This window comes from Boleophthalmus pectinirostris, unplaced genomic scaffold (genome assembly GCF_026225935.1).
Source record: "Boleophthalmus pectinirostris isolate CB_2022bp ecotype Guang Dong unplaced genomic scaffold, ASM2622593v1 HiC_scaffold_12, whole genome shotgun sequence".
Lineage (NCBI taxonomy): Eukaryota > Metazoa > Chordata > Actinopteri > Gobiiformes > Gobiidae > Boleophthalmus > Boleophthalmus pectinirostris.
Genome location: NW_026571018.1, coordinates 24,479,579 through 24,504,170, shown reverse-complemented (window position 1 = coordinate 24,504,170; position 24,592 = coordinate 24,479,579). Strand labels below are relative to the sequence as shown.

The window sequence follows — 24,592 nt, the reverse complement described above, 5'->3', positions numbered from 1 at the left end:
TAGTTTATCAGCCTTTATGATCTTTTAACTACTGTCATAATCTTTATTTATTCATCATTATAGGATACAAGTTGTACTTTTGATTGATAATCCATGCATGTTTGAGAAACCCTTTGTTGTTTGAATGCTAAAACCCTTTGTTGTTTGAATGATAAAAAAATAAAAATAAAAAATCTGTTTTGACCTACCCTGTATCTCCGCTCACTGTTCTGCAGGCTACGATTAAAAAAAAAAAATCTGACTCTGGGTCATACTCATTATACACCATTAAAAAAAAAAAAAAAAAAAGTAATTGTAAATCTGAAAGAATGCCTGACAATTGTTTCAACCTATGAAATCTTTTTTATTTTAATTTTTTTATTTTTTTTTTATTATTATTTCAATTGACACTACAGCCGTGCCCACCAAAAGTTCTCTCGCCCACGTCGTCGCTAACTCAATAAAGATGCAACGCTGCGCTCTTAAGCAAATATTTTAAAACACCTTTGATCACGTTAGAGGGGATCATTTTCATGTAATACTTTTGTAATGATAATATCCTGGAGCTTAAGTAATAAAGCCAGGAGAGAAATCTGCGTCTTGTCAGCGTTTACAATGCGAAGCACTTGCAGGATTAGATGTCTGCGATCGATGCAGCCTTCTGCCCCAATCATTAAGGCTGCTCTTAACAGATTACTGCCCCCCTCCCAAACACGCGCACTTTTCTTGTTCTTCTAACACTCCTCCTTCTGTCTCACTTTCACAGACCACAGCGCTGGCTCCCTGATGCCATTTGTCTGTATCTGGCCAGTTGAGCTTTAGGGATTTTGTTGTTGTGATTTTTGGTTGTATTGGGGTTTTCAAACGTGAATAAAATGACAAAGAAGATCTGAAGAGACTTTCCAGATATGGATGTCCTAACAATATTTGCTCACTTTTTGTTTTTATATTGTTTCAAACCATCTGGAACGACAAGCCTTATCACAGGTAGGTCAAAAAGAGTCTGAGAGCGTGGCGCGTTTTAACTGTGGTATGTGGTTGTGATAGTAGCCCGTTGGGCAGCTTCAGGTAGACTACACATTGTCTTGTGGATATGATATGCGACAAAAGTTTCTTCAAGATAAAGTTCTAGTTTAGTTTTACCAGTTTTGGTTCACATTAAGTGTTGGTGTTGCATTCTGACCCTATTTTATTAAGTTAAGATAGCATTAATATCAATAGATAGTCAAGAAGTGCTTAAGATGCACAATTATAGATAGAGGAAATCAGAGTATGTCAAAACTTTTCTTTTCCATTCCTGTCTCTGAAACAAAACACAACAGAAATTTTAAATATTACCAAATGAGATCAGTTACATTTCATTTTTCCATCTTGTACATATTACTAGAACTCAAACATAGGTTGGATAGCTGTGACATGCCCCATAGTGGGGTGAGTTGTCACATGCTGTGGGGCAGGTGGCCACCCTCATCTTTATGTGATTATTTATGTTGAATATTGTAGCAATTTCCCTCGAACCCCCGGGGCTTCTTGAGATATCAGTAGACAAACAAAAAACTATGAATTCATATTGGGACAGAAGACCAGACTCGAAGAACACACAGATCTGCTGTATTACATTTGTGATCAAACCTTTTTTTAACGACAGTATGGCAACTTACCCATGTGGCAGCATGTCTATTGTTAGAACTTATTCACCTATATGAAGCAGGTTGTTTTGACAATATCAAAATATATATGCAGACACCTGATTCTTTTAGAATTATAGGCAACTAACCACCTTTTACTGTAAATGACAGCTTTTTTTAGACAGTTGCATTTTATATATGGATTAGGTCTACGGAGTGAAACCAGCTCTTGGTCTATGATCTACAACAACAGATTAACTACTTACCAGGGGTGAATTATTTTGTTCTTTTCTTTTGCTACCTCTGGACTTGTGTGTGACCTCAAAGCTGACATATTTGAAGCCAGAGGTAGGCATGCAGTGAATAAACCAAATACTTCTCAAGTCTTTTGTGAGGTGACTACAATTAACTACATGTTTTAGGTCAGCGCGTCTGTAAGGCTGGAAAGGGGAAGCCGTGTTACAAACTCGCCTATTTCTCTGAACTCCGGCGGCGGCTGAACTTTGTGGAAGCCGAGCTGGCATGCAGACGGGACGGGGGTCAGCTGCTGAGCGTGGAGTCCGAGGCCGAGCAGCAGATCATAGAGCAGCTCATTACGGAGCTCCGGACCTCTGACGGAGACTTCTGGATCGGCCTCCGGAGGGATCACGGGGATGGGGACAGCTCCACCGACTGTTCTCCTCAGTATTACTGGCTGGACAGCAGCAAGTCTACTTACAGGCGAGATTGAGTTATCTTCTTCTGCTTTTTGGGAAATTTGTACTTGTTTAGCTAGGCTTTACTTCAATTTATTGCTCATCAATACTTCGAAGAACATGCATTCTTCTTACTATAAATGGGCACGACTCTGCATAAATCTGAGACATGGCCTGGTGGCGTCACCTGCTTGTCTCCATAAAGTTACATAGGTGTACACCACTGTGGAACATTCCAGGGAAAGCATCTCCAGGGAGATCAAGAGACAAGACAAGAGAGACAAGAAGAGGGAGGACCCTCCATTAGAAGACATAGCTCACCTTTAATGAAATGTTTTACCTTTTACGTGTTGTGTATTCAGAAACTGGCACTGGGATGAGCCTTCCTGTGGGTACGAGGTGTGTGTGGTTATGTACCACCAGCCCTCTGCTCCACCCGGCCTTGGAGGACTCTACATGTTTCAGTGGAACGATGACAACTGTGAAACTAAGAACAATTTCATCTGCAAATACACTTCAGGTAAAACCAATGATCTTGAATTCTCTTGATGAGGGTTTTAGTGCCTCTGTACAAAAACAATGATGTGGTTTAAACGTCTGAGTTACTTCAATCTCTGATACTGTGAAATTTGCATAGGCACTTGTTTTATTGGTTCTCTTTGGTGCCTTCCTGTCAGTGCTCATTGTTAGAATTTTGTACTTGTACTTGGAGCCTACAAAAGAGAAAGATTAATTAACTCAGTAATTTTATTTGAAATCTTTTTTTTTTTTTACAGAGCAACCAGTGGATGTGTCTCCTTCACCCAATACTACACAATCAGGTATATTTACTTCAGACAGAGAACCACAAAAAGCATTATAGGCAAATGAATTTATAGCTGTGCATTTTATTCCAGATGTCGTACCATCTGTGTTACCCTGGAGTCCAAGTGAGCACAACAGTGACCGAAGTACAGGTTTGCCTCAATCTAAATATTACACTGTTTCACGTTCATTAGATATATAGATACAACTGACATTTTGTTTTGATTATAGCTCTGAATCTGGTTTACATCATTATTCCCACCATCCCTTTGATACTGCTATTCCTCACCGTGATGGGCGTTTGCTGCTTCAAAATGTTTGGCAGAAGGTAACGCAGTATGGACTGTATTTGAGTGAGTGAAGAGACACTGTGTGTCTTCATATATATGTATGGTTGTTTTTCTTGTTGTTGTTTCACTAGCTCGGACCACACCAACAGGGACATAGTGCAAAGAAGTATATTGATAATGTACGAAGCGGGGCAGAGATGGCTGGGTTGAGACTCTAGGTGGGCGCTCCGTCTCAATCTTCAATCGGCCCAGCCAGAACGGGATCCCCCTCATAGGGGTCTTATGACTGAAAGGCGACCAAAATAGGGGGTGGGAGGGTGGGGTTGAGTTAGCCGAGACAAACTGGGATGACAGGAAAGGCTGCTACAAATAGGCTTCTGGGAAATTAGAGGTGTGGTCGAGGTGAGTTATGGTTCGCTGGTGAGAGGAGAGGTCAGAGGTCATGTAAACTTGTCTTGTCCCTTATACAGGAGATTTTTGTTATTAACATAATATAAAACTGACATTTTGGAATAAATTTGAATATTTGGCCTCATGCTATAACACATGTTTAAGAATGCTTACTTCTCACATTTATGTTTATTGAAAGATGCACTGTGTAACTTTTCTGGAGGTGGGTTTCTCACCTGCTGGTCTCCATGGATTTGCCTGTAATGTTACACAGTATGGTATTCAATTTGTATATTTTGCATTATATTCAACAATATTTTTTAATTGCTGAAAATACCTAGAAAAACATTCACTCGTGGGCTGGGGTTTTTGTCCTTTGAAATACCAAGTTTAATGCCACATTGGGGAGCGTTCCATGGAGAAAAGCAGGGGACGCACTCTCCTCCAGAAAAGTAACGTAATGCACCTTTAATCTGAGCTGTCTGATTATTTGTATTTTTTTTATTTCTGTCCACAAAATAGGAGGACTCAGCAGAAGTCTGAAGTGTGCCAGACTGAGCCAGGTATTTGTCCTAGTCCTGCTTCGACCGATGTCTACAATGTTATTCGCTCACAGAAGGAGGATGACCTAGTCTCCACCCGGCCACACACTAAGAACACCTCTTTTCTGGGCTCCTCTCCGGACACTCCAACGGGTGATTACGATAACTTGGGAGGTCGGGACACAGAGAGTGGCTTTGTTACACTGGCCAGTACCGAGAGCTGCTTTCTCAACTTTGACCTCAACGACCTAAGCCTTGGACGTCGTGGCAACTTCTATGACACCAGTTTGGGGAGACCCATCAAGAGAGACATAAATGGGAGCAGTCTGGGGCGATCTACGGGGCATAGGGAGTTTTATGATAGGAGCCTGGGTCGTCGTACAACCAAAAGTGAGCACTATAGTAGCACTGTGTATCCAGTACCTGATTTGTATGACACCAGTCTCTTTGATCCAAAAATCAGGCCTCCCATTGTGAAGGCTGACTTATATCAAACATACATGAACAACGGCAAGGAGGAGACTTTCCAGAGCAGCCTGGGCACTTATGGGCGCCGCAAATCCTACCAATCAAATGTGGACTACAGAAGTGGGCTGAATCTAGACAATGGGAGGAGGCACTTTGACTGGATCAACAGAGAAAACTATTAAATCACACATCAACGGTTACTTTACTTTAACTTTAAATATACAGTAAAAGTATATCGAAGGATCCACTAATCAATATATGATGAGACATCACCCTTGTGACAGGTGTGGTTAGTAACAAAGATCTTTAACAAGTTTTAGTTAATGGGATTAATGAAAGAAATAAATTTAGTAAACAAGCAGCGAATCAAATTATTTTAAAAAGTTAAACTGTGACAAATGCACAACTGGGCCAGAGCATGTCTTTTGTCTTTGGTTTTCCTACTCTGTCATGGTCTAATTGGTCTGTTTTAAACAAATATATGATATTATATGAAATGTGTTCATATGATGTATGTATTATATGTTATTGTATTATTTATATATTGGTCTGGTATATATTATTTTAAACTTAAAATATATCACAATTTGGCCAGAGAGGGACTATGATCCTCAGAGACTGCATGGCCTTGGTATGTCGTCTTTGCCTGGTTGGATGATTTTGAGGTTTATGGTTTTTGTACATGCGCCTGTTGTAATTTTTATCCATTTCCTCATAAGCATACATCAGAACAAAGGAATATGCCTTATACAATGCCATAAACAGTTCTTTCGTTGTCATTTGCCGTCAGCCTATAAAAGCTATATATAAGATGTACAAAGTTTAATACAGCTGTTAGTGTGCCTGCAGCCTGATCACAGCAATGGAATGACACAGAATATATAATAAAACTAACGTGATAATTATTAAATGCCTTGATTTCTCAGATGTGAAAGCTATTTGTATGTTTGTTATAGAAACTCTTTAAATAAAAGTATTTAAAATAAGATAATGTCTTGTTGAAGGCCCTCTAGTGTACATTAGAAGTAAAAGAAAGTATATGTACCGTACTAGTATATAATGTCAGGATTTTTATGTTGTTCCCCCCCTTGTCTTTTCTATCCTTGTGGGTTATTGGCTTTGATGACTATATTAAACAAAAATAAACAAGTTTCAGGTAAAACCAGAATCAAGTCAGTTTTATTAACTTAAATTATTAAATTAATTATGATCTCATAGATTTGGTCACTTACCCACTCACACTTAGCGTAAAGACACAAGGATTTACAGATAAGTGCAGCAACAAAAATGTTCAGAAGTTTAAAAATAAATGTACAACTTCAAGTTTAATTTCATTGTAAATTGTGTCCTTGGGTCAATGTCTTTTGTTCTGTGCCTCAAAAACATCCATTCACAAACTTTCAGACTGAATGAGAGCACATACAAATCATACAGGCAAAAGTAGACTGTACTGTATGTTCTTAAAGGGTAAACACTTATAGACATGTAGATGCCTATTCACACATACAGACATTACACAAAAATGCCAGCTGTTTAAAGAGGAAGTCTATGATTTTGTAGTCTTTTTTCAGTTTTATCCATGACTCCGCTTACGACTCTGCTTTTGCCGCCGAGGTTTCAAAATGACATAGCGTCTGTAGGTGGTGTGATGATCTGATATGAAAGGAATGTAAAAGGCTCTAAAGATAGGTGATGACCTAAGGGAGAAGAATGCATTGATGACAACTTTGATATTGACAAAATTCACTGATGCCATTTTTCAAAATAAATACCTTGATGCTTGTAGGAATGGCTTATATGCAATAATATTCCACTCTTCTTTAGATGAGTAGCGTGGCTCAAGCGGTGTTTCTTCTTTTAAGTCCAAGTCGATCAAGTAGTGGCACTGTTTTAAATCTACCTGCATAAACAAGATGTGGGTGTGAACAAGCCAATGCATTAATTTGACCATTTACCATTTAGCAGGCACACAACTAAACAGGTGGAATGTGAGGATTAAAGGTGAGATTTATTGAAATATTGATCACATCACCATATATTGTTTTTTTGAAATATGCAAAATTAGAAGATTATGTATATATTATACTAAAACTATTAAAAATTACCTCAAAAACAGACAGAAATGTACAGTATAGTATAATCATCTAAACAAGGGTATGAAGTAATTTTTTTAATTAATTACAATTTCTGGTTTAACTCCACCAAGACAGGCTAATTTTAGCACGTTCTTGGTGCATTGTGAAAATATCGTCTGGATATCACTGCAATAATAAAAAGTATATATAAACAGAGATACATTTTTGTCAATATTGCCCACCCAATGAGGATAGATACGCAATATGAATGCGTTAAAAGCAAGAAAAGAAGAGGCAGGACTAAAGATTTGAGTGAGTTTGACAGGGTGTCAGAGATGATAAGAGCTTAAACTCAGTCTGAAAACCAAATCTGCCTTGGTCCAAAAGACACAATGTTTTTGCACTGGTCTCATATGACTGTTGAACATTAGATTGTCATAACAAGATGATCAATATTGGATTGTATCATGTAACAAATTAAATTAAGGAAACACATACATATCTGGATGGCTCTTCCAGGTTCTGGTCATTCATATTTGCAGGAATCATTTGTGTTGCTAAAGGACTAGTCGAGTACGGCTGAGGTAATTGCCCTTTAAACTCTGACTGAATGAAGTGCAGCTGCCAACTGAAATTACGGAAAAAAGTTAATCAAAGCATCATTTGGAAGTCAGTAACTCCACATAAAATGATAAAACATAAATGATCAAAGAAATATTATGGTTATAATTAGTTTTAACGTGGCAGTAAGACTTTGAAAATGTCTCAAAAATGATTAGTGAGCTAATAGTTCCAGCACTGGACACTGACTTGTGCGGGAGAAGAAAGCTGCTGGGAAAGCGGTACCACTCTTTGCCCACACACACAGTAACAGGCCGGCCTTCAGGTACTGAGTGCAGAGTAGGGTCTTTGGCGATACGGTGAAACTCTGGATATAAATCTAGAGGAGCATGGTAGGCTGTGGACCAAAAAAATAACAGCTTGGTCATGATCAATAGTTACTGGGAGGAAATAAATTAAATGGGATACACACCTCTAAAGAGAGCCACAGATCTAGACAGAGAGAGCACCGCAAAGACCATAACTGCACTTAACGCCAGCCAGTTTGAAGAGACAGTGTAATGCTCTAATCGATATCGCTGAAACAGGAAGTGGTAGCATTTCTGTAGCAAAAAACACATCATATTGACGTCTACATCATATTCAGATATAAAAAATATATTATTTTGATCTGAAAATAAAAAAAAAAACCTGGAGAGATGACAGGGCAACTGCTCCACAGAGGCAGATCAGTGGGTAGATGGGGAAGAGAAATCGCTCTTCTTTGTGAGGTCTGGTGAAGAAAACCAACATCCACAAATACATTGGAGACAGAGTCAGCCAGTATGGACGGCCCAGGTTTTGTACTGCATGTCAAACAAATTAAATTTAAATATTTGGGAGTAATGTTTAAACAGGTCTTTGAAAATATTAGACAATACAAACAGTTCAGGTCCCAGAAAGTGCACATCTGCGATATGTCAATAAATCCTGCTCAACAGAGGGTCCTCACCATTAAATCTGTGCAACAGTGTCTCCATGAGGGCAGTGAGTGGCAAAGAAAAAAGGGCCAGAGCAAAGACCAGGTTAAAATTCAGAAATCCATTTATGAAATAGAAAGGCCATGGTTCCGTGCCTAAAAACAAACACAGCTAACATTTGCAAACAAATACAAAACTGTAATAACAACTATAATAACTATGATAATAGTTTTTACCATACAGATCAGGCCCATGCGGTGTGAAGACGTTGTATAACAAAATATTAATGGGTGCAACAACTAGTTTCCCATAAAAGAATGAGTCTACAGCCACCAAAGGTACCTACAAATGACATAAAATATTGTAAAAGGTGAGACAGTGTTTTAAGCACTAATTATCTAATAACAATTGTTTTGCTCATTATGTCACAAATGTGTAAAATAACAATTCTGTAATGCATTTGATAAAAGTATATATACAAAAATTACAGTAAATGGATATTCTTACCAAAAACAGCAATAAAGCAATGGCTGCCCAGGTAATAAAACTCTTCCACTGTCTCCTTAATACAAGTAGGTCAAATGCAATCGGTAGACTATTGAGAAAAAAAGAAAGACTTATCTTTTTAAAATGTCCTTTATACATTTCTGATAAAAATAAGACTAAAGATTTACCCAGTCAGAGCAGAGAATGGCCATCCAACAATGGCACCAGCAGCAACACCCAAAACAGCCAGAGGAGTTGAATCCTGAAACCATCCAGTCATGGCCACCAGTGTAGTGTACATACAGAAGGAAGAAGGCAGGAAGGCTAAAATCATTTGAGCAAACAAAAAAAATTACAATGTAATAATGCCATGACCTGTAGAACCCAATTTTAAACAGTATTGAGAAAAACCCGAATCTGATAGAATTTAATGTTAGCCAGTGACTATCATGATGCAACAATTGAGAAACACATGCACTGACTGATGTATTAAATAGGCTACCAACCTGCAGAGGAGCAGAACATGCCAGTACTCAAGACGAGAAAAGCCAACATCAGACGACCAACATGCAAACCAAATTTCTTACAAACTGCCCTGGGAAAAAAGTCATATGTACATTTTGCTGCATAGTTTATATTTATACATTACAAAACAAACTGGTAACTCACTTGTAAAAATAGAGCTCACAGACACAGCATGAGAAAGCTAAGACACATCGTACAAAGTAGAAGACTAACACCTGGAAAGAGGAGCAACAGACCATTTTACACATACAATATTGCAGTTTCTAGTCAATACACTATTCAACAGTTCAACTCACTTTATTTGTCTGTAGTACATGAGCATGCAAACAAGCTGGAAGAGCATGTAACCATAAATAAGCATACGATCTGATGGCATACAATGGAGAATACTCCCACGTCTGCATCCCAGTGCCATAGAGCAGGAAGTGCATCTGCCAAAGACACAGGTTTAAGTTTTACAACTGTTGTAGATACACAATAGTACATGTTTAATAGTAACTCACAGGCTCCCAATAATTGAATGTTTCATCACAGTCAGAGATGTTGCTTAGCAAAGCTGCACAGAATCGTGCGGAGAGGAGGCATTTAAATGCTGTAGAGCCCTCTGGAGCCCAAACTTGTCCCCCACGACTCACTGAACTAGAAAAGGAAACAAAGTTCATGTGTCAAGCAACGTGGTTTATTTAAATTTATTGATTTACCTGTGGACATTTTATATGCAGAATAATTATGTAACATAGCGACTCAGATCAGCAAAAAAATACGTTTGCATTCCAAACCGCCTACTGACCAAATATAAGTTGAATATTGTATAAATCACATTATGACTTGGATTGGTTGCGTTTTGTGGTGCCTTAGCCATCTCCTCTAGGCAGCATGTATGCATACAGGACCATCTTCAGATTAGTTAGATTAGTGTTGGATCAGCAGCAGCTCAGCAATGATCCTCATGCAACGGTTTGATATGACACGTCACATAAACTGAACAAATGCTATTAAAGCTATGAACGGCATGTATCACGACTGTATCAATAAATTAAAGTATATAGGACCATTCCCCTCATTGCACTCATTGCAAGTCACAGACAGGTAATGTATGTAGCTACAGACAATTAATATTATGAAGAATGAATGAGCTCCAGCCTCCACAAGCTCGTAAGTGCACGCCTAAACGCTAATAAAATGTATACAATTTCTTAATATTAATACACTAAGAGTAATGCGCAACATGAAAACACAATACATATTATTTGTAGATTTGTTTTTTAGAGTATTGTGTAAAGAGTGCTTTTATGTTGACATGTCAAAACAAACGTGCACACTAGCTAGCGTTAGCTTTGCCCAATAAAGCGATGCATTTAGTCTGTACTGGCATTTTATACTCACTCTTGCCGGGTCGCCTCTGTGATTTTACTCTCCTCGCCTCCTTTTTCCTCTTTATGTTGCCGAGAATCAGCTTGGGTATTGACACTGTTTGCATCTTGCCTGCTTCCTCTCCTGGTGCGCTGCCGAAGTCCCTTAGCCGCCATGTTTCTCGGCGTAGGGCCGTCACACTTCGGGATTCTCCGTCGTCTCCGATCAATGACAGAAAAGCAGCGTGTTCGTGTGTGATTATTATGATGCGAGTAGATCCATGGTAGATCTATACGGGCCGGAGTTCACCGTAGAGGTCAAATTAAATTCAGCTATATAGGAATATATGGTCCAACAAACAAACAAAAAACAGGGAAAGACGAGATTAAAAGCCATTTTATTGCCAAGTTAAACTGTGTATCACATGTTTTTACAAGAGAATGCAGAAAACTTCAACTAATAGCTTACACTGGGTCTCAAACTTGCACCTCAGTATTCCATTTCAAGTTTCCCAGGCAAAGGGATACAAATGTACAGAGAAAAACGAAAATTGTGAGCTTTGCTTCATCATATGCCCATAACATTGTCCAATCAAACTATTTGGATGTCTTACTTTAGTTCAGCATTAAGGCATGAGATGGTGATCAGATAAAAAATATAAGCTAGTCACTACTGCTGCTCACAGGAACAGACATGACCTATTTTTGTTTCAAGTGGCTCTTAGAGGAAATGTATGAAAACCCCTACATAATGTCTGATGGTCCAACTCTAAAGGACTGCATGGAAATAAATTTTGTTACAGCATTGATATACATATATTTTCTGTGAGCTAAATATTTATAGATATAGACATTTCCTCTAAAACCAAAACCCTATCTAACCGTAACATGCAACCATGTTGAGAGCACAGTTTCCAGTCGTTTGTGAAAGAGGAGGGCCTGTGTATGTGAAAGTGCATGTGTATGTGAATGATAGACCAGTCTATAGCAGTAACTGGTCTGGCTGAGGTCTGGGTGTGAGAATGTATCAATAAGTTTGACTTGTTGAACAGTACCACAGCTTGCCTCTCTGACCACAGAGTAAAACTTCCTTTCATCCCAACTGGGCCCTGTCCAGAAGCTAATATCAAACCTAAAATGTTCCGGGAACAAAGAGAAAGGACAGAAAGGTGTTCCCGGTGAAGGCTGTAGAGAGAACTGCTTATAAAAACGAGGATCATGTGACCACAAAAGTCTCCAGTCTGGAAGTGCAAATAGGAGCACAGCAAGTAAGTCCAGATTTAAGCTAATGCATAAATTAATAAAACTATGGCTTTCGCCTTCCTTAATTGCAAGAATTTTGCCGACTAAACCCATTGGTTGAGCCATAAGGCAGAACTCATCTTGCTCTGTCGTCAAGGAGACTCCATATGGACCAAGCAACTTTTCAAGATGTTCACATAACATTGTGAGTGGATCAGGCTCTGAGGGGAGAACAGCATTGAAGAGAAGTTCATGAAACACAGGAAGGGCCCATGTATTTATAGGCATGTTCTTAAACACCAAATCACTAATGCCCCACATTGAACACATCGTGCCATTAGTGCCAACAGAGGGAGTCTCTTTTACATTTACTAATGTTTCTGAACTTTCACTTTTAGTCTCACAGTCTGTACTTAAAGCTTTATGTCTGGCAATCAAATCTTCTAGTGGAGGTATCAGTGATGGCCGCAGAACATAAAATTCAGATTCTATTTCTGGATCGACATCAAGCGACCGCACAGGTTTCAGCACCTCTGCTCCCTTATTCCTGGCATTTTCTGAACTGACAGCAGTTCCTTCATTCTTTTCTGTCCAACTGTTGGATTGCAAAATTGTGCACTTGTTTTTGTCAGCCGCAGAATGACTTTCATAATCGATGTCCCTTTGAAGCAACTGGATCAAATAACACTGTGTCCTGTCTATTTTACAGCATTTCTGCACCTGTTTCCCGCTGAGAAGAAAAGGGATGGTCTCAGTTATCATGGAGACACACCAACTCTCTGCCAGTCCTTTGAGAACAAAGTCTTGAACAAGCTTAACAGGGTGAGTTGAGCCTGATTTGAGGAATTCCCTAGAAGAAATGACAGACAACATAAGGTAGCAAAATAAATGTAATAACGATTGTTATGGTTCAAATTGTTCTTCTAACTCAGTTCAGATTTAACCTCTTTTAAATCAAGAACTTATTTTACTTTATTGGATGATATTGTGAAAATAATTATGGTAAGTATGTTAACTTATAGCAACTGGTTAATCAAAAATTAAATAAGCTATTTTTATATAGCTGTATATTAATTCACAATCTAAACATCTATTATGCACCTGAACATGTAATCACTGAGCTCTGCTGGCATTTGGTACTGGACCTTCTCCCCCTCGACAGTCTCCTCTACGGTCAGCCTCTGAGGTGGAGCGTATGGCAGGCTGTGGGTGAACACATGCACCAGAGCCTTTTCTACATGGAAGCCCTTATCTTGACTCCTGCAAAACAGTTAAGCCACCAGAACTGTAAATGCAAATTCCTGGAACCAAATAACTCCTCTCTCACACAGGCACACTCACCTTCAGGTCTTACCTGTATCCAGTGCACTTGTAGCTCTGATATTTCTCACTTTCAAATGGCCGGATGTCACTGAGGATGAGCTGAGCTTCTGCAGCCATAGCTGCCACTTGCCAACTGTTGTGCCATTCACGCTTGGGCTGGTCAGCCGGAGTACCTCCCTGCCCATTACACAAGGAGACATGGATCTCCCCATCTTCAGACAACACCCGAACACAACTAAAGAGAGAGAATAAAAGACTCAAACAGCCAACCAGAGATAATACAGTAGAATAAGCTTCTTCAAAAATTTGAAAGCAAATATTATAGCACAGATATAATATAATTTTTATACCTGTGGAAGAAGTTTTTCAGAAGTTCTCTATTCTTTTTAACTCCACTCTTTCTGCCACAGTGAGGAAAGTTAAATATGACAAGGTCAAACAAATGGCCTTTAAGAGACATGCATTCTCCCAGCTTTGTGCAGTCAATATCAAATAGCACTGTTCCACCTGGAGAAAAAAAAAACAATAGTGAATTCATTTAAAGAGTAAATGCATGCATAAATCTATATAGGCTATACATGCCGCAATAGGATGGCTCATGTAATCCAAGTCCCATAGGTCCCATTATATTTGTAATCTCATGTATTTTCATCATATACTTTTTTCCTCTGATGCAGTTAGTACGTTCTGGTATTTTGTTTTCTAAAATACGGGAAAAGATCTGGCTTGAGTGAATGATCCTACCAGCCTCCCGGATGATCTGGATGTTAGTGGCTGACCCTTCGTGCCGCAGTGCCTCGTCCTCTTGCTGCAGGCAAGTGGCTATAACGATGGTGTCAGACCCTCTTAAGGACTGGCACAGTGAAGCCGAAAAAGAGAAGTTACCTTCTCCTACCAACAGCACAGACCGTAAAGGCGACATATTTTGAGCTGGTGTAAACAATCTTCAAGGTATAAAAATCGTAATATCCTAGTAGAAACGTAAAAAAAAAAAAAAAGCCAACAACGCAGCTTGATGAAAGAGGAGATGCGTGGGTGCGTAAGGATGACCACCACTATCTTCATTCATAATAATGTCGGCATTTTTGCTGAATACTCAACCGGAATACTTTGCCACATCGTCTGAGTGTGGCAATATTGTTTGTTAAAAAAATATGAAAAACATAGAAAAGGGAAGGTTGACCTTTTCTTCCCTTTGAAGAAGTACCTGTAGCAACAGCGGCTCGAAAGATGTGGTGTCCCCAGTACAGTATACCGACTGGAAACACCGCGGAACACATGGTTGGTAATTTAGGTTCCTAGGCAAAGTGTCAAATAAAACGAACATTTTGATATTCCATCGTGTTGACTGATGTGCAACATTCATATTATTTTAGATAGTATTTATTTTGCAGATTGTCTTTTATGCATGCTTTCGGGAATACTTTTCGTATTTTGACGTGGGGATGCAGCGGCAGTGTAGCACATCACTGAAGAACGGCTAACCGCAGCATCCCTGTATCCCATCATCCTAAAATGTCATCTTCTTCTGTTTATTTAAAAGATAAACTGACAACCTGTCTGATGTGCACTCCTTAATTCCGTCTGGAATTTTAAGTGTTTTGCTTAAGGAGGGTATGTAATCCAAACACAATCTGTCTGTTTTGTTCATGCTAAGGTCAAGTTAGCTCACATAACCTGCACCTGCTGTTAGCAGATGAGATCACAACATCTTTATAGGCCTAAGTGAATGCCATATTATGCATAAACATATGTTTTTGTTTTTACGTATGTTTTTCTACGTATGCAGTTTATGTATGTGTGTTTTATGTATGTATTGTAATTTTCATCATAAACAAAGAGAAATTACATTCTTGTTATCTTTTCTCTTTTTCCTGTGTTTCCCCAGGAAAGACTTTGCCCACATGGGCAGTGTTCTAGCTCTGTCCTCCACGCCAGGTCAGAATTGGCCTTTCTCCACAGAGCCTGCTCCTTCTCGCTGGGATGCACATCCTGCACACTGGGACAGCCCTCCTCGCTGGGAGAGAAGAGATGGGCGCCTACCTAACCCTGGTAGCTTTCACTCTTTGCACAGAAGCTGCAAAGGTACACCGTCTTAATAATCATGTAACTTTCCATTTACTGTCAGTAATAATCTTTGAAATCTTTTCCTCATAGAGGTGTTTCCTCAACAGATTGAGGGAGTTAAGATGATTCTTAATAAAACCTTGAGTAGTTTCTTTAAGGTATTAACCATGTTTTACATATTACAATAATAAATGACATGGGTAACACTTATTGCATTGAACAGTATATGTAAATGTCTAATGTGTTGTAGGTTAGTCACACTCTTCATCTTAGTGCTGTTAGTCCTTCCTATTACCGATTCCATGTTGAGCATTTGCAAACAGATGATAACAGCAAAGACAAGGTGAGACTTAATGTGAATGTTTGTTATAAACATGTTTGTGAATTGAATTGTGTTTGAATTTATTCTGAACTGGTCTCACACATGCAGGATGCCCCCGCATTAATTGGTGAGATGGATTCTTCAGGGAGTCTCAATGCTCACGCTTTGTTGCATTTAACTGAACGTGTCAGAGCCAGGACAGTCTTTCAGGTGGGAAAAAACTTAACCTAGTAATTCTCAAGTGTACCTGTTATGGGCTATCTATATTTTTTATTGTGTTGTAGACTCAGCAATCCCAGTTTGTAACATGGCAGTTTGAAACAGAGTACAGGGGAAATGACTTTACAGCTGCAGTGACTGTAGCTAATCCAGACATCCTCCGTGAGTCGGGTAAGAAAATAAAAATTTAATTGCAATGATTTATATTGTCTAGTCTACCACATAGAATTCAACCCTATTTATATTTATTTTTTATACTTTTGTTCACAGTCATCCTTGTAGCACACTTTTTGCAGAGTGTTTCATCAGGTCTAGTTTTAGGAGGTGAGCTTGTCTACCATCGGGGTCGAGCAGAGGAAGGAGGTATTCTGACTTTGGCTGGGCAATACTCTAGTGAGTTTTTCTTTGTAATTCATCAGTTTTTGCTATTGATCTTGCACTGATCTTATAATTGGTCTCAGCTTTTCACATTCATGCAGTATCATCTTCTCAGGGCCAAACTGGGTGGTGACACTTAATGCTGGGAAGGGAGGAGCCCATGCAAGCTACTATCACAGAGCAAACAAACAAGTACAGTGAGGATTTACTCAAAGTTGAACATTGTTTTTATACATTTAGCTCACATCTTCTGCTGTGAAGTGCAGTATTGACCTGCTTATGTTGGCTGCAGATTCAAGTTGGTGTGGAGTTTGAAGCAAGCACAAGAACTCAAGAGACAACAACCTCATTTGGATACAAATTGGAGCTCCCAGAGGCCAACATGGTCTTTCGTGGTAAATACCACTGCTAAACCCTTTTAATCTTTAAGCAAGAGAAAGCATTATAATTATTATGTTTCTCTTTCTAGGAATGGTGAACAGTCGGTGCATCATAGGAGGAGTGTTGGAGAAGCGTCTGACCCCACTTCCAGCCACACTCATTATGGGTGCCTTTGTGAATCACAGAGGAGACAAGCTTCAAGTGGGCCTTGGTGTCAATGTAGGATGATTTCACAATTTGCAGGAACACTTTCATAAATTAATTTATGGAAGAAACTATATGACTTTTACGTGGATATCGAGAATGGATCCCCATAATGTATTTCAGTTTCAGATTTGCATTGGGTCTACCTCTGAAACTGAATATTATTTGTGGAAAATTGGACCATAAAGGACTTGTTTTGGCCATATAAATTTAACTAAAATATGATTTTATTTTTTCATTTTACTTTTACTTGTATTATAATTCTTGCATCTGAATTAAACAAAGATTATGATATAGTAATAACTGTTAACATTTTTTGACACATCTGATTCCTTCAAAGAATTATTTATTTTTCTGGAAAAAAAAGGATTTGTTTACGTGCAGAAAGCAGTTTAGTGTTGCAGAATTTGTATATGTATACAGATAGTTATATTTCCATCAAAGGTGCTAAAAATATAAACACATCTAAAATAGTTAGTAAAACTATGTACAATTTAAAATATATTCTATATATCTTTATCAATACTGATGGCTCTGTACATTCATATACAGAAATACATTAAATAATATTCAAAATGAGGTCTGTCAATATTACATTTTTTTTTAAATAATTCAAAGTTAGTATGTGAAGCTTAATATGTGGATCATCTGGCATTCAGGGCTCACATTGTTTATTGGTAGAGGTTATGGCTGCTCCTCAGGTGTCATTTGTCTCTGAATAATGATGAAAAAAATCCTTTCCCAATTTCTCCTTTGAGTCTTAGAGATTTACTTCTTTGCAGTCCAGCTGCAGCAGGTGATGCAAGTTTTTCCTGCTCCTTTTGTCTTTCCTCTTCTCTCTGCAGCACTTGTTGATTAATCACTAATCGCATGTCCTCCTGTAAAAATACAAAATACAATGCTCCAATTATGTTATGTTTATTTTATATGTTCAAGTAAGGCCAATATTATCCAAGCACCTGCCAAGCCTCAAGCTCTTGAGACAGTGCCACCTTGTGTTTTATGGTGTTGAGAAGCTGGTTGGTGAGTGATTCCTTCTCTTGCCGCACTGTTGCCAGTTCACTCTCTAAAGTACTGTACAGAGATGACAAAACACACATGGTTCTGACAGAGAACACTAGAAAACTATTAGGTCAATGTTTTGTAGAAATACCTGTAGCTTGGCTTTTCAGGACTGCCTCTAAATTGCTTGATTTCCTGCTGTAATGAATCCAGCTCTTCTTGTTTAGCTTTAAGCTGTAAAATACATAATAGCATTACATCAGGTCATAGATTATGTATTCCCAATAACCATTATTACGATTCATTTATATTTTTATCAGAAAATGCTGACTTGTTTTTATTGACCAACATACCTCTTCTTTTAGTGTTTGTATTTCTTGATCTCTTGTTTGTAAAACTTCTGAGTGCGCTAAAAGGACCTCCTTTGCCTAGACAAAAAGTATATTTAGAATATATATATATATATATATATATATATATATATATATATATATATATATATATATATATATATATATATATTGTCCATTACTGTATGCTGATATGGATTAAATAAATTATCACATGACATTCTCAAGAATTAAGGTTATTTGATACCTAACAGATTGTTAGTACATATAAGCTGTGTTAGTCTGTTAAGAAGACTAGAACATGCTGTACGGGGCCCTCAAGTTTAATCTGATGTTTCTTTTTTTTTTTTCCTAATGCATCCATTTTAAAAAAGCAAAGTGCAAAGCTGCAAATTATATTCAGCATATTTCTGCATATAGGTTCAATATGGAAATTGCTGATGCACTGTTGCTGTACATTAATAGAACAGTTTTAGTTAATTGCAGTGCTTTCTACTGTCAAAACATCAGAAATGAGGGCAAAAATATCCTGTGCAACAGATGCCAATGAGTGCCATGGGGATACCTTCGCTGTCAGAGACTGTTATGTTTTAATTTGAATCGTTGGACAACTTTCAGTGTGTGGTTGTGTGTCTCTGTGAATACCTGCGACTGTTGAATCTCACTAAGCAAAGACAAGGGTTGTAAGTGTGAGCTGTCCAGGACACTCTCTTCTCCCAGGCTCAGAGCCTTTTGCTGCAGTGAACGATTCATGGTTCGCAACTCAAAGATCATTCCCTGTTCCTGCTCTATCTACGCACACACAACAAGCAGACACAGACAGGCAGAGGTGAGTTTGGTTAGAAGCCAGTGTTAATCTATGGGTGCGGAGCTATTTTTTAATTAAAGTTGAAGATGATGTCATGTAGATGCAGGCTTTCCTGCATCAACTGTTCACTCAGACTTTGCTCACCTCAGCCTCTCGCTCGCTCAGTTTAACCTGCAGGTCAGATACTTTCTCCCTCAGCACCTCTCTCTCCACTCGAAGTCTCTCTGTGTCCTCCTCTGATGCTTTGAGCTGCCTCTCCATGTGGGACAGGCGCTCTGACAAAACCCTGTTCTGTAAAAGGTAGCCATTAACAATTTGAGGATTACCTAATATGTATGTCTGTAATGTAACTGTAAGCATTTTGTACCACTTATATACTGTATGTGCTATGCTCATATTATATTTCATATATATAACTCATTATTATAATTTGAATTAACCTTCCCAGATGTGTTTAACTTAATTATATAAATATGAATTGTATGCTGTGGGCCCATTATTTTACTACATGAAGGATGTTTGCTGATTTAGAACTTCCCAAATAATTTCTTTTAAAAGTAAAACCACACAGTCTGTTGCATACCTCTGCTTGGATGTTTTCTAACTGTGAGAAACTTATATTTCGACTGAAGGAGGATTCTTCCATCTCCTCCCTCAGAGATCGCAGTTCAGTCCTCAAGGAGTGCTCCAGTGTCACAGCCTGAAGGTGGGAGAGGCATGGAGAAGAGCTATTGTTTGATTTGTGACTAAAACAGGACTAAAACAGGACACTCCAAACCTGCTGGTCGACATTGTTGGTGTCTGTGTGACAGTGTTACATCATCCCAGACAGTTAAAAACACACACACTAATCCCATCTACCAACACATACACACAATGTTTCCCAACATACTTGGGATGTAATTGTCTTTATTGTCTTTGTATCTGAAAAAAAACCAAAAACAACAAATGCTAACCTCTGCTAACTGCTCCACCAGGCGCTGGTTGTGATTGGCCAGCTGAGTTAGTTGATCGCTCTCGTCTCGACGTCTGTCACGCCCACTGGTTTGATAGCGCTCCAGTTCTGCTTTTAAAGAAGTCAAATCTGAGGTCAGTTCTGCCTCTTTCTGGCTAGAGGCTAGTTCATTCATTTCCAGTTTTCTTTGGAGGATGTGCTTTTCCTGCTGCAAAGCCTAAAAGAAACCAAGACAAGTTTTCCATAAGTTTGTATTACTGTATTGCTCTCTATTAAGGTGACATTTTTTTCATTAAGATTGTCAAAAATATTGCAAATATTTTTTACCACCACAAAGCCAAATTCAACATAATTTATTATCTAAATGATTAAAACAATTAATTGAGTATTAGTTAAATTGAATCTACTACTTATTATTAATAAAGCATAACATAACATAAACATGTTTGTTTATTAAATAATGTATTATTCCAATCAGTACTGTTATAATTTAAAAATGTACTTTATTGCTTTTTCTAAAATCCCTTTTTAAGATTCATATTCATGACAATGTTAAATGGTCTAAAAACTTAAGTTACATCTGTTTTTCCCCCTTGTTTTGTATTTATAACAGCATTACAGATTCGCAAAAACACACAGTTCTAGCACAGTAATAACTATACTGTTCTTTTTGTCTCATTTAAAAGGTCACACTAACCTCACATTCTTTCTCCCTTTGATCCAGAGCAGCTGACAACTCTTCGTTCTTCTCCAGGAGGGCCTGTCCCAACTCTGCCGCCAGTATCAGGTCAGTCTCTATCCCTGCCCCACTGTCCACGCTGCCATTTGGGGATGATGAAGAAGGGAGAGCAAAAGACAGAGAGATAGAAGAGGATGCAGATAGAGGGAAGAAAGAGTCCTCCAAACTGGGAGAGGGAAGACTGCTTTTCCTGGGTGTAAACATCTTGTGGATTTAGGTTGAAACGATGAGTCACCTTAAACAGAAATCATCCTTCAAAATCCTTTGTGGCTGAGTTTGTTGGCATCCATCTGGTTCATCCAAATCTCATTCATAGGTGACCCTGTATGGAACAAAAACATTCATAGTTTTACATTGGGAATGCCAGTGCGTCATAGTACTTGTTTGCTAGTAATCTAATCCACATGGACTCTTTAAGTAGTGCTTTTGTTAGATATCAGCTTTTGTTTCTCTGACCGAAATACCAACTCCACTGTTCACAACGTTCTACCCCCTCCTGAAAAATTCCAGCCATTGTGCTCTCAAGCTTTCTCTATTAATACACCAAAAACTCCTAATTGCCACATTGTACGTCTCTATAGTAACCACTAATTAAAAAGACAAAACAGCAATCTGTCCAGCCAGTTCAAGTTTTTCCTCTGTATTGCCCAAAGTTCGCAACAACTTTTCATAAACAAATATATGGACATGTATTGGTAATTACTAGAACATGATTTAATCATTATTTGACTTGTCACACCAAAAATTTTATGAATTTTCAGGATGTATATAGAAAATATAGCCTTACCTTACCACACCAGTCAAGTGATTCGTAACAGGTTGCTGCTTCCTGTTTGGTCACTGCATGCGTATATGTGTGTCTGTGGGTGTGTTTGCTCAAGGGAGGCTAAGCTGGTTTCCTTGACAGTGGAAATATAAACAGCCAATGACTCCACCCTCACAGACCAAAAGGTGTGGAGATACAGTAACAAGGAAGATACTATGTGGCAAGATGATGTAGAGCTGGGACATCTAGTGGCTGGATAATGAAAAAAAAAAAAAAGTTTAGGAAAGAATATTTGGGATGAGACAAGAGGTTGCATTAAGTAGTAAGTTAGTCCCTCCTCCTTATCCCATGTAACTGTTTACCTGCTCGGGTTGAAAGAGGGTCTGTATAAGGAGAAGGGGGTAGGGAGTGTAAAGACAGGGGCTACTCTCTCTTAACTAGGCAAATAGACCAGAAGGCACAAGAAGAACTTTACAACAAGATCACTATCATATCTAAATCTGTGGCTGTTTTCACATGCAAAAATGTATCACCATCTCCTGTTTGGGTTGTCACTTTGGCTTCTGCTGATATTCCCATCTGAAGCTGGAAAAGAAATGCCCAAACTTTCGGACAAGAAACTATGTGCTGATGCAGAATGCAGTCGTGAGTAGCACTGCCTAAATTTTTTACTTAATTATGTAGGCAGGTGTGATAATATCTAATTTGAATTTGAGTTCCCATGGGCTGTTATTATTATTATTATTATTATTATTATTATTATTATTATTATTATTATTATTATTTACTGCCATTTTGTAAAAAACTTGTACAATATGGTATGTGGTAAAATTTAAATTAAAATTAAAATCAAATTGGCATGCTCTTTCTAATGCAAGTACTTGTTTCTACAGATCCTATCTTGATAGCTCGTGCATTACAGGACTACTACCCTGGAGATTGCAGATTTATCCCAATTAGACAAGGCCAGCTTGTGTATGTCTATGCCATGCTGAAAGACAGAGGGAACCTGTTCTGGGCTGGCAGTGTGAGTGTTCTTTTTTCATATCAATACAATTCCTAAAAAGCAATAACCATTTACTAACATTTTGTAGGTGCAAGATTCCTATTATGGCCAGCAGGAGGCACGGATTGGGCATTTTCCCAGCAGTGTGGTGGAGGAGACACATGCCTTGATGCCAGCCAACACTGAGGTTAAGACTACAGTAAGTTATAATGCAAATCACTGCATGTTGGTATGTATGTTGCTGAAACATATTTTTCATAACATTTCTTTATCCATCCAGAAATGGGACTTCTACTGTTACTGAACTGGAAAAAAGGAAGTGTGCAACACACTATATATGACAATAATAAAAAGCAGTTTTAACCATTTAACCACGTTTTAACCATTCTAACCTTTTAGTGGCTGATCTTTTTTGCATCTAGAAAAATTACAATCATAATTAGGAATAGGTATAAAGATTGTCATTTCTATTTTATCGTAAAGTTATTGTGGATTCATGTACCTACCAAAGGTTTAATAAAATAAACTGCTTGCAATTATTATTTAAATTGTTCTTGTTTTTATTATTAATGTCTTTCTCTCTTTCTTCACATCATACAAATAATTACATCTCAAGCATTACTTGCTCATCGTTGCTCATACATCAAACTTTGTCCTCACGCCTCTTTTCTGGTGGTCCTCAAGAGTGAATCCAATCTCTTCTTTTGAAACACAAATAAAATATGATTAAGATTCACCTTTAACATTCATCGTATTCTCTGTCATATTCTCAGCTTTCTATTTTGTTGAAACTTAGTATTGTTTTATGCTTTGCTTATACAGATCAAATATCATTTTTGTTGTTAAATTTTAATAAACATTTTAGGTGCTATCCACACTAAAGAATAATGGCTATTTAACTAAAACAGAGGAGTGTCATATTAGCTCCAAATAAGCAGCTTTGCAATGTAGAGTTAGTGCAATTAAGCCTTACACTAGGTTTTGAGTTTTCCTGTCTTCTCATCAAGGGAAACAGGAATGAAGGCCAGGAGGTCAGGCTGATCTTAGCACTGCCTATTCCTAAGGGCAATCTACTTTCTGAGCTTTTCGTCCTTGGCCATTAAACTATGACATAAGACATAATCAGACACCATCAGAAATGCATCATAAAAATAAAAATAGTACAGATGTAAACCTGTTTGTGCACACGTCTACCGTTTACTATGATGTAATACTCTGACTTCCACAAGCAGTTTATTAGGGGAAAAATTCTTCATATAAAGGTAAATAACAAAGTAGCCCTTTCTTTTTTTGATGTGTCTGTGTATAGACACAAGAGGTTCACTGTTTCCTCATTGGATTGAAATAGAAGATCTTAGTTTGAATTCCGTGTTTTGTTAGTCATAAATGAGGAAAATGTTGGTCACCAAAAATTTGACCGAAAGCACTAGATGCAATGTGCAGTAGTAGTGTGAATAATATGTGCTGTGTGTCTGTGCAAATGTGTGTCAGGAGTGAAAATCTGCCAGAGCTTTAGCCCGCCAGCCCATCACCCATGCCAGGAGTTTTAGACAGGAGAGTGCAGTGTATACATGTGCCTGAATGGGAACTGATGAGTTTGTATTGAGCAGAATTAGGGGACTTTTTTCTGTGAGCTCATACAGGAAAGGGTTGTTTTGATAGATAAATATTTCAAATTTAAATTTGTTACTTTGAATTTCATGGACCTCTGGTCCAAAATCTGGTAAAATTTGTTTTCAAGATAAGTTAATTCAGTGACTAGACTTTTTGGCAAGCTTTGAGTAATTAGTAGGTATCAGAACAGTTCAACAAGACCAACAAAACCTCTGGCTAACGTTACTTTCTTAATATTTCAATCTTCTTTCATGTTTTCCTGTTGTTTTTGTAGGATTAAAATGTGTTAAAATATGGAAATAGTAGACTCCTACCTAGTTTTGAGTGGTAGAGGTGCTTTTTGAATCAAAGGAGTCATAAAACACCACGATGTGCAGTGGAGTTCCTCAGCCTCACCATGTCAGGACAAAAGAAGTGACTGAGAGGTAAGACATTTACAGCCACTGTAGAACAGAAATCTCC

The 24,592-nt window shown here is 38.2% G+C and overlaps 6 protein-coding genes across 9 annotated transcripts; 3 read left to right on the top strand and 3 right to left on the bottom strand.

The window, feature by feature from the left end:
- Positions 1-796: 796 nt before the first annotated feature.
- layna (layilin a) lies at positions 797-5,876 on the top strand. The gene is made up of 7 exons (XM_020923121.2): positions 797-966; positions 2,030-2,327; positions 2,665-2,822; positions 3,079-3,123; positions 3,199-3,258; positions 3,338-3,434; positions 4,309-5,876. Exons 1-7 carry the CDS (start codon positions 888-890, stop codon positions 4,976-4,978), a joined length of 1,407 nt encoding a protein of 468 aa, XP_020778780.2. The 5' UTR covers positions 797-887; the 3' UTR covers positions 4,979-5,876.
- A 70-nt stretch (positions 5,877-5,946) lies between these two features.
- Positions 5,947-11,054, bottom strand: alg9 (ALG9 alpha-1,2-mannosyltransferase). Its single transcript, XM_020922967.2, has 15 exons — positions 10,789-11,054; positions 9,906-10,041; positions 9,699-9,833; positions 9,547-9,617; positions 9,384-9,472; positions 9,066-9,201; positions 8,899-8,986; positions 8,628-8,733; positions 8,424-8,546; positions 8,123-8,277; positions 7,905-8,034; positions 7,682-7,829; positions 7,370-7,499; positions 6,569-6,696; positions 5,947-6,493 (listed from the first exon to the last, which is right to left on the bottom strand). Exons 1-15 carry the CDS (start codon positions 10,929-10,931, stop codon positions 6,370-6,372), a joined length of 1,842 nt encoding a protein of 613 aa, XP_020778626.1. The 5' UTR covers positions 10,932-11,054; the 3' UTR covers positions 5,947-6,369.
- Positions 10,952-14,564, bottom strand: fdxacb1 (ferredoxin-fold anticodon binding domain containing 1). Of its 3 annotated transcripts, XM_055148552.1 has the most exons (6): positions 13,902-14,564; positions 13,670-13,826; positions 13,351-13,554; positions 13,098-13,256; positions 12,717-12,846; positions 10,952-11,087 (listed from the first exon to the last, which is right to left on the bottom strand). In XM_055148552.1, the coding sequence occupies exons 1-6, from the start codon at positions 14,239-14,241 to the stop codon at positions 11,073-11,075; spliced, it is 1,005 nt and encodes a 334-aa protein (XP_055004527.1). In that variant the 5' UTR covers positions 14,242-14,564; the 3' UTR covers positions 10,952-11,072. The 3 variants fall into 3 exon arrangements, with proteins under 3 accessions (XP_055004527.1, XP_055004526.1, XP_020778716.2); XM_055148551.1 differs by lacking the exon at positions 10,952-11,087 and having other exon boundaries at positions 11,136-12,846; XM_020923057.2 differs by lacking the exon at positions 10,952-11,087 and having other exon boundaries at positions 11,136-12,846; positions 14,064-14,564.
- Positions 14,565-14,567: 3 nt separating this feature from the next.
- Positions 14,568-17,165, top strand: si:dkey-71l1.1 (uncharacterized protein LOC569883 homolog). Its single transcript, XM_020923143.2, has 10 exons — positions 14,568-14,933; positions 15,208-15,404; positions 15,477-15,544; positions 15,637-15,729; positions 15,817-15,918; positions 15,993-16,098; positions 16,198-16,320; positions 16,421-16,497; positions 16,598-16,700; positions 16,775-17,165. Exons 2-10 carry the CDS (start codon positions 15,224-15,226, stop codon positions 16,912-16,914), a joined length of 993 nt encoding a protein of 330 aa, XP_020778802.1. The 5' UTR covers positions 14,568-14,933; positions 15,208-15,223; the 3' UTR covers positions 16,915-17,165.
- A 426-nt stretch (positions 17,166-17,591) lies between these two features.
- Positions 17,592-21,784, bottom strand: bicdl2 (BICD family like cargo adaptor 2). Of its 2 annotated transcripts, XM_020922895.2 has the most exons (10): positions 21,532-21,784; positions 20,703-21,066; positions 20,007-20,222; positions 19,634-19,750; positions 19,195-19,341; positions 18,888-19,034; positions 18,246-18,320; positions 18,044-18,126; positions 17,850-17,964; positions 17,592-17,768 (listed from the first exon to the last, which is right to left on the bottom strand). In XM_020922895.2, exons 2-10 carry the CDS (start codon positions 20,946-20,948, stop codon positions 17,595-17,597), a joined length of 1,320 nt encoding a protein of 439 aa, XP_020778554.1. In that variant the 5' UTR covers positions 20,949-21,066; positions 21,532-21,784; the 3' UTR covers positions 17,592-17,594. The 2 variants fall into 2 exon arrangements, with proteins under 2 accessions (XP_020778554.1, XP_020778555.1); XM_020922896.2 differs by lacking the exon at positions 18,888-19,034.
- On the top strand, positions 20,166-23,009 carry mia (MIA SH3 domain containing). Its single transcript, XM_020922898.2, has 6 exons — positions 20,166-20,282; positions 20,735-20,792; positions 22,096-22,155; positions 22,404-22,537; positions 22,605-22,715; positions 22,797-23,009. Exons 3-6 carry the CDS (start codon positions 22,107-22,109, stop codon positions 22,818-22,820), a joined length of 318 nt encoding a protein of 105 aa, XP_020778557.2. The 5' UTR covers positions 20,166-20,282; positions 20,735-20,792; positions 22,096-22,106; the 3' UTR covers positions 22,821-23,009.
- The last annotated feature ends 1,583 nt before the right edge of the window (positions 23,010-24,592 follow it).